Source organism: Solanum dulcamara, chromosome 3 (assembly GCF_947179165.1).
Source record: "Solanum dulcamara chromosome 3, daSolDulc1.2, whole genome shotgun sequence".
Lineage (NCBI taxonomy): Eukaryota > Viridiplantae > Streptophyta > Magnoliopsida > Solanales > Solanaceae > Solanum > Solanum dulcamara.
In genome coordinates this window covers 44,869,152-44,878,282 of record NC_077239.1, presented here as the reverse complement: position 1 = coordinate 44,878,282, position 9,131 = coordinate 44,869,152, and the positions used below count along the sequence as shown (strand labels likewise).

Sequence of the window (9,131 nt, the reverse complement as noted above, 5' to 3'; positions counted from 1 at the left end):
GGCTTACCTACTAGGTGGATATGATAGGTGGCAACATGATCAAAATTTTAGATCATGACAGTGCAATTTGCATCTTCTAGCGAATGTGGTCATTTCTAATCTTATCTAATTTGATCTGACTGTACATTTATCTTATCATTTGTATTTTTGCAACTCTCATCTTGTGAATATGTTGTTGGTTTCTGAAGACCACTTTACTGATTTATGATACATTACACCTGGTGAAAGCTTTATGGGTGTTAGAGATGGTATCAAGTCAAGGCCCTTGAACATGCCGTAACTGTTTCTTTTTTGTAATTCCAGTTCTTTAATTTCATTTTCTTGGTTAGAACCTACAAGGGTACTATTTACTTTAGTAGGATTAATTGCTTTTTTTTTATTATTTTATTTTGTAAGACTTTTCATTTTATATATTTGCCTCTAATAATCCGGATTAGGGGTTTTGATTAAAAATAGTTCAACATATACTATCATATAATATTGTTGGTCGCATAGTTATTCTATAGAACTTATTCTTAATTTTGGTAGACACCCTTTATCATATAACAATCTGATAGCACTTTTCTAAAGTTTCTATCATTTACGGATGTACTTGTTTAAAGTAATTTTTTCTTGGTTTGAATTAAACATTGATTAAAGTAGTCTCTCCATCTCTTCATGATCTCATTATCTCTTGTCAACATTTGTTGAGAATCATCATTAATACACTTCATCTAGCTTAAATTTGTACCCTTCCTTCTCTCTTATAGTCATGCTAGTTTACACATTTCTTTCTCCTCTTCTCGTGTCCCTAGCTTTTGATACAAGCTATCTAGAGCTTTCCCTCAGACTTACCAGTAACCTTCTTAGCTTCCCTCTTAGCTTTTTTGTATTCTTCAAAAGCTTCTCCATCCTTTGCTTTATAATTTTTCTATCACTCTTTTTTAGCTTTAATAGCTCTGTGTACCTCGTCATTCCATTATTAAAAGATAGAAATCGAAGTCATCAAAATAATATCATCTTACTGAACAAAAATGGCATCAATGTTCCTTCATTGATCAATGTGTTCGATCAAAAGTATAAGCATGCTTTCAAAAGCTACCAAGCATTCAATTAGGGATGGGCGGGAAGGATGCGGAGCGGGGCGGGTCTAAACCTTTGCGGGGTGGGGTGGGTTTGGAGCTATACGGGGCAAGTTGGTTTTCTAAAATAAGTTTTTTTTTCGGGTGCGGGGCAATTCTCTTTCTATGGTAAGTTCATATTTAATTACATCATGAACTTGGTATTCAAGCTTTTGAATCTGATGCTTATGCAATCTCTTTCCGGGTTGTCTTTAATTTCTAAACATTATTGTTCATTATAAAAAAAATCAAAATATGAGCTTTATATTTATTTAATCATGATACAGTTGAATCTAAAAAAGAAAAGGCAAACAATGAGAACTATACAGAGGAGTTAACAGATGAAATAGAAGGGAGAAACATTTGTGGTCTTGCTGACTTTATCATAGTACTTCTCGAGAAGAAACTTTGATATTAGGATTTGGGTTTATTTTAAATTATCACTGAAACTTTAAATCAAAATGTAAAATTTTTTGTTATGAAAACCAGTTCTGTTGGGAAGAATTTAGATACACGTGAATAGTATCTAGCAATTTTTCTGAATAAAAAGTATCAAACTATACGGGGACGGATTTATGGCGGACGAATTTATATAGTACAAGGCGGATTTAAAAACAACTTTGCTTTGCGGTGTGGTTTTAAGTCTTTGCGGATTTATGCGGATTTGCCCCACAACCTCCCCGCACCGCCCCAGTTGCCCATCCCTACATTCAATTGAATGACATCATATAAGTTTACCGCACAACGCATGTGGATTCGATTGTTCCCTGTTTCAGTACTTGACCTTCCCAAAATAAAGGTTAAAAAAAGGACATCCCTCTAAAGTGCCAAGAATAATGTTCTATAAATATATTTGAATAATATTTTACCATACAAGAAACACAAATAGATTCACAGTTAACGTGCAGATACCTAAATATAGGGTTCAACTAGTTACATATTACAAGGCATAGAAAAAGAAAAAACAGTTAGCCCAAAGACTCATTCAGTGGCAATTTCCATCATTCTTCTGCTTTTAAGGTCAATTTGCTACCTCATAAAACTTCCAAGTAGCGATACGACAAAGCCTATAGAGATCAGCTTGATTGTTTTCGTCAATGATGGTGCACTAGAGAAATTTACTCTCCGAGCTTGGTCCCTGTGAAAGTGGGAGATACTGTAAGACTACTAAATAACTGTAATTGCCAAAAAGGGTATACATTTCCCTGAACTCTCCACTGTTGGTTTTTTTAAAAGATGAACCAGCAAAAAAGGGGTTAAAATGAATGGATTGAATAGCTTTCAATTGCTTTTCAATTATTTTATTAAGCATTGAGGGGCTTTAAATTGCCAACATAAGCATAATTTGAAATTTAAAACAACCTAAAATATTTCAACAACTCTAACAACCTAACTAAAATTCAAAATTCAAATTTATTTAAACTAAACTTATTTTTGCTAAAATTTACTGCAGTAACTAAAAGCAAATTTCAACATCCACATTCTGAAATATCTAGTAGAAACTTCTTTTTCCCCTATGGAAAGACTAGTTTCTACGAAAGATAAGAACTAAGGAGAAAACTCACTCCGGTATGATTAAGCAGTAATAGAAATAGGAGATCTAAGACAGAAATCTTACTTCTGTAGAGGTGACAGTGCACCACAAAAGATGGTGTTTGCTGGAACTGGAAGCTCTGTGATCTCCGGATTCACCACACTAACATAAGTTTCTTGGCCAAGGTACCACGAGTCAAGGTTTTGAGCACGTAAATTCCAAATGCCAGGATTGTCTAGGAAGACTAAAATGGCAGTCCAAGCACCTGGAAACACCTGCAGGAGAGAAAACTTTCCTTTTGTTTATAAATGAATAATTTTCACAAATACTAGCAGAAACTTTTACCAAGTATGACAAAGAAGAGAATGAGATGGGACCAATATTTCTTTTGAAATTAAAAAGGGCAAAAGGAATTTCATCTTTGCATGATTCGGAGCTATTAGCATCTTGGTAGAAATAACAATAAATATTATGGTGACATATAAATTGGAAAGAATGAACTTTTTTGTGTAATATCTGTTCAGGAGAAGTAAACAGACAACTTTAACCTGTGTAGTGCATCGAGCAACACCATCCCATTTGTTGTAGGTGCTTCTACTATTCTCTGTCCATAGCCCATAGTCCATGCTATTGTCATTTTTGAGAACGCAAACTTCAGATTTTTTATTCCAAACTGACAACAAGTGATTCAGGCAACTGTATTAAAATACAATACTCACCCGACAACAAAAAAGGCATAGCCGTCAAGGTGATAGCTCTGAACAGTTGTATCATTGTTTTGGAATATGATTTCCACGAATGCTTTGAAAGTACCATTAATTACTGACGTATCAACTTTTGCTGGCCTGTTCATCATTTTATTGGGGAAGTCAAGCTTGAAAACGCCTGGGACGTTAAATTGCTGAGCAAGTTTTAGAGGTGTTGATGGCGCTAAGTATGAAATACCGCTGAGAGTAGTGCGCCACTTCCCCTCTATTAGCTCTGCAGGCCTATTATGAAGGACAAAGACATCCGTCACAGTGATTTCACCGTATTTGAAGGATCCTTGGGGGTTTGGCCGTGCAGCACCAGCAGAAACATTCCATCTGCAGAATATAGCAATAACAAGTTAGCAACAGATCATTGAAAATCGAGAACCTCAAATTTAAATCTTATATTGCAAAAAGCAGTTATGGCTACATAGTGATCAAGAATCAAGACTATACAACGTTCCTTCTGATATTAAGCTACCATATTTCTTTTTTCATTTTTATATTTTTTGGGGAGGGGGTTGGGTTAGAGGAGAGAAAACATCATGTATCTCTACTTTCAGTAACACATGTTGACAAATTGCTCAGTAAGCAGATGAACAATTTTCCATAACTAGTTAATGCACACAACTAACTTGTGGAAATAACATAATATAGCAAAGAATAATTACACTTTCTACAACCTTATGGATCTCGCTTGACTCATTGAGAAATATGTGTCAGATTCATTGGGAGGGTCTGGAAGAGGACCTGAAGCGGGTCCTTGCGAATTTGAGTAATGCAAGACAGAGACTCCTACCGACTTCGACGAATCAGAGGAATTAACAAAGCGTGGACTGGCAACAATGTAATAATCACTGCTGGCATTTTGATCCATTGTGACCAGGAATGAATATGATTGACCAACATGGATATCCAAGCTTGTGTAGTTCTGTTGTACTGTGTATGAACCTTCAGTCTCCACAAGAAGAAGGTTATGACTTTGGATTCTGAAATTCAAGCTAGTTGAAACACCAACATTGTGTACTCGAAGGCGGTATGTTTTTCCTGTTATATGTAAACATGACGAAAGACATCTGTGATAAAAAGAATTGAAGTATATGTAACTGAATGAAAATTTTGAGGTGCTAATATGTCACTTCCCAATGAACTAGTAAGTGACAACATTCAGTACATATCACCATCAGAACAACAGAGGAATTTTTCGAACCCTTACTTGAGTCAAGTACAGGATCTCTCACACAAAAACAATTACAGTCAATTGACTCAGTTTCTCGTTAAGGATTTCCTCAAACAGTGACCCTCTAATGTAAAACAGGCCTTGTGCTCATAAATTCAAACTTGAGTAAAGATACAGGTCAAGATTGATGATTAAGCATAGTATCTTCCTTTAGATTGATTAAAGGGAAATGGGTCAAATTTACCCTTCTACATTAAAATATTAGTCATATTCATCCTCTGTTGTACTATGTGGCCGAATTTAACCCCACCATTAGCAAAGTTTTCAAATATACCCTCAATCTAACCAATTCCCTCAATTTCACTTTATAACCCATAAATCCAGCGTTGCTATAACAAAAGCAATGTAATCTTGTGTAGTAATGTAACATAAAGCCCGAAGCTCCAGTAATGAGAATGATAATAGAGTCAAGCCTTTAAAATGCACCTCAAATAATCCTCCATCAATAATAATTAATCCTCCATCAATAATAATTAAGTTTTAACATGAACCAAAAGTACCATGCAATGAGAAAATGTAAGGGGCCGTTTGGTGTGAAGAATAACATCAAATAGTCTCGGGATTAAATTATAGTGCCACTCAATTTGTCGTTTAGTTGGCAAGTCCGGGATAACTTATCCCAGGATTAATAATTAATACCGGGATAAGTTATCCCTCCTCTTGGATGGTATAGTAATCCCGGGATAACTTATCCCGGGATAAAGTAGGTAAATGACAAAAATGTCCCTTTAAAACATCACTTTTTCACATTCATAAAGGGTATTTTTGTAAACAAATAATTTATTCTTAAAATTTATATAATGCATATTATTTTGAATGCAACAAACCAAACACTCAATAAGAAATAATCACATCACAATTTATTCCATCATAACTAATCTTATCATAACTTATCCCGTCATAACTAATCCCATCATAACTTGTATTCAAACAACCCCTAAAGGTATTAAAATCCGACTATGTGCTGAAACAATACAGATAAAGCCCCAAGAAGAAAGAAGAATGTAATAACCTGGTTCTACATTCACTGTCTGGTAGACTATACCGCCTGATACAACGGCATTATCATAATGGTAAGGACCTAGTCCATTGATTAGAATACCATCAGGAGCTCCAAGGCCAACTCCAGTTTCGATTTCATGTCTGAGTTCCTAATGCCCAAAGCTTTTATAAGTGAGCCACTAAATATATACTTATCTACTTTTTACAAACGAAAAAGGGTCAAATATGCCCGTGTACTACTGGAAAAAGTTTAAATATATCCTTTGTTATACTTTCAGTTCAAATATACCCCTCCTGTTATACTTTTACATAGATATACCCCTAATTTTAACGGAGGGATACTTGTCAGCTTAGGAATCATATGACCCACCCCAATTTAAAATATCCAATTTCCTTTAGAAACCCACTCATTTAACCCTTTTTCATAGTCATCTTCTCCACCTACAAATTTAAAGGTGATTTAGCTCGTAGTTAAAACTTTTCAAGCAGTTGAGTCAATGTGGATTAGGCATATTGGGGCAATAGGAGAAAGTGAAATTAACAGTGTTATGCCATTATTGTAGTTGTTGTTTGTATTCATTGTTGTGGTCCATGAACCAACAAATACACCTACCATTTTAGCTATAATACAAAGAGTAAGCCATGCTTGTGGATTTTATCATCATAGCGAGCAAGGGGTATATCTGTGCCAAAGTTGAGTGCTGGAGCTTCTGTGGTTGAGTGTTGATTTTAACGTATGTTTTAGGCAGAGAAGATGACTATGAAAATGGGTTTGGTTCAAATTGGAATGGGCGGGATGTGTTAAATGGGTGGGTTTCTAAAGGGAATTGGGTATTTAAAATTGGGGGTGATTGTTTGATTCCTAAGCTGACACGTGTTCCTCCGTTAAAATTAGGGGTATATGTGTGTCAAAGTATAACAGGGAGGGGTACATTTGAACCGAAAGTATAATGAGGGGCATATTTAAACTATTTCCAATAGTACAGGGGTATGATTGACCCTTTTCCATTTTAAAAAATAGGTTGACCTGTTAAAATTTGCAACCAACCTTATGACTCTTCATAAACCAGTCACTAATAAAGAGTGTGATGTCCCCATCTGGTGTTGCGAATGGCAGAGGAATGACATTTCTGTTGTTTATAGTGATCCCTCCATATCCACCACCAGCTCTCTGGAAGCTTAAGGAAGGGAAATAAAAGAAACTGCCTATCTGATCTTTAACCTGAAATTCATATGTCCAATTCCAGCCAGCAGGAATGGGACAATTTGTGCCAGATACACCATCTTGCCATGTATCTTTTCTCTGCTGGATACCATTCCTGCACTTGATTATCATATTTATGTTCATTACAGCATCTAAACTAGTGCTTCCCTATAGATTAATCATAGTGGTTTTTATGGTTTACCATGTAAGAAGCATAGGCTCATCAAGATCATTTTTAACATTCACAACCACATTCCAGTTGGTAGTGACATTGAGAATGGGCCCTGGAAATTGACCGTTAATTCCAATCACCTGAAAACATATAAATCTCCATATATTACCAACAAACATGGGAAATCTCGAAAGGGTTGCAGCTAATTCTCCAAAAGAAAAGATCTACTATGGATTTTGTAAATGCATCTAAGAATAAAGGAATCAGAAACGGGAAAGCCAGAGTAAGACAGGCTATGAAGAGTGTCGGAAAATAATTCAACTAAAAGTATTCTATAACCTAGCTGTCGGAACATGATAGACATAGAAATTTGAAGCAAAATATGAAGTTGTCCTATTGTCAACATGTTGGTTGCTATAATCCCATGCTTAGTCTTCAAATTATTGTTGAAATGAAGCACAAATATTTGAAAACTAGATACTGACCAAAAAAGTAAAAGAAGAACTTGCTGAACTCCCGAACAACTCTTTACAATGTGTCAACACATGTGAAAGTCAAATGTTAAGCTAAATTGACTTGCACATATTACTGTAGCAACACATGGAAATTGGAATTAGCTATTGACCAGATAAAAACATAAGTCTGTACAAGGAAACAATACTACGGAGTAACTGGTCACTGATCACCAAAATAACTCAGGAACAATACGATGGAGTAACTGGTCACTGATCACCTAAATAACTCCTAGGATGTATTTCATAAGTCCACCAGCACAATATTTTGACTTCCAACCCTAAACTTCCCAACTAACATGTATAAGGCATACTTAATAGAATAAATCCAGCATATATAGAGCTGACAACAAATATGGAGTAAGAATCATAGTTCAAATTAGCAACAGCTTTAAACACTTCAAAGTATGAAATGGTATGATTCAATTATTGATATATTAACTCAATCCTGAAGATGAAGGGGGGACCCTTCAAATGGGTTCACTATAGCAATAAAATTTTCTTGCATTCAAATCCAACAAAAAAAACAATTCACGAGAATTCACCATCTGAAAATGGGCATTTAGCTATTTTATACACTATTATGTCCTAAGAACATCCTTATAAACAACATATTCAGGCAACTCTAAACTTTGAAAAAAAAAATGCATTTTAGTCACAAATCTTGCAAAATACAGTATTAACCGTTGTTCTGCGTAATCAGCCCAGAATCCAGTTCCCATAAAGGACTAAAAACGAAGTTGCGCACTTGAGCCGAGGAAACAGTCAAGGTAGTGACTAGTAGAAGATGAGAGAAAGAACCTGCTGCTTAACTCCAAGTGGAGAAGCTGTAATGTAGGAAACAGTCCACTCATAATGTATATAAGGGTCTCCCGCTAAACAAACTGTTGTCAAGCAGAGAAGCAAAAGGAGATAGCAGTAATATGGTAATCCAGACAACATTTGATTACAACACTGCTAATTGATGTGAAAATATAGAAAGAAATAAATGGGATCTCTTTAGATTTGCTGCTTCTTGTTTCAGTATGAAATTATGGAGACAAGCACATGTGATGTTAGCTTGAGGGTTTGAGGAAGACAGCTTACATGTCTGAAAGGGTAATGTCAGGGACCCACATCTTTTACTTCTCGGAATCTGGAAAATCAAATCCAAATTTTGCTTTTCAAAATTGAAACATTTTTCTACTTCAAAATTTTCTGGATCTCACTCTTAAAAATATTCAAGCACCATTAGGGGAGCATGAATTTCAAAAGTTTCCAACTCTTCTATAATGACTTTTCCTAAAGAGGAAAATGCAATGGTGGGGGTGGGGGTGGGGGTGGGGTGGTCTTCTAGCTAATATGAGTGTGGGGGGGGGGGGGGGGGTATTCACTAATCATTGATGCAACCAATACACTAGTATATGTTGTGAATCCACTTGCGTTGTGGATGTCTTTTCATAGCAAATTCAAGTTAATCAATTTGCATGAATATTTTTTCATGACAAAGATTTTTGCAAGTTCTGTAATCATAGTTACAATCATGATTATTATATGGTATCTATTGTGTTGATAGTTTAAATACGATACTTGTTTTGATTATTACTTAAATTTTATTATATTTTATCATAAAATTCAT

General features: G+C 35.3%; 1 protein-coding gene across 3 annotated transcripts; it reads right to left on the bottom strand.

Annotated features, from left to right (window-relative positions):
- Nucleotides 1-1,920: 1,920 nt before the first annotated feature.
- LOC129882557 (monocopper oxidase-like protein SKU5) lies at nt 1,921-8,789 on the bottom strand. 3 transcript variants are annotated; one of them, XM_055956919.1, is made up of 9 exons: nt 8,600-8,789; nt 7,032-7,141; nt 6,674-6,949; nt 5,636-5,774; nt 4,067-4,430; nt 3,354-3,719; nt 3,183-3,261; nt 2,719-2,909; nt 1,921-2,238 (listed from the first exon to the last, which is right to left on the bottom strand). In XM_055956919.1, exons 2-9 carry the CDS (start codon nt 7,032-7,034, stop codon nt 2,130-2,132), a joined length of 1,527 nt encoding a protein of 508 aa, XP_055812894.1. In that variant the 5' UTR covers nt 7,035-7,141; nt 8,600-8,789; the 3' UTR covers nt 1,921-2,129. The 3 variants fall into 3 exon arrangements, with proteins under 3 accessions (XP_055812894.1, XP_055812893.1, XP_055812892.1); XM_055956918.1 differs by having other exon boundaries at nt 6,674-6,944; nt 8,600-8,788; XM_055956917.1 differs by lacking the exon at nt 8,600-8,789 and adding an exon at nt 8,315-8,593 and having other exon boundaries at nt 6,674-6,944.
- Between the last annotated feature and the right edge of the window lie 342 nt (nt 8,790-9,131).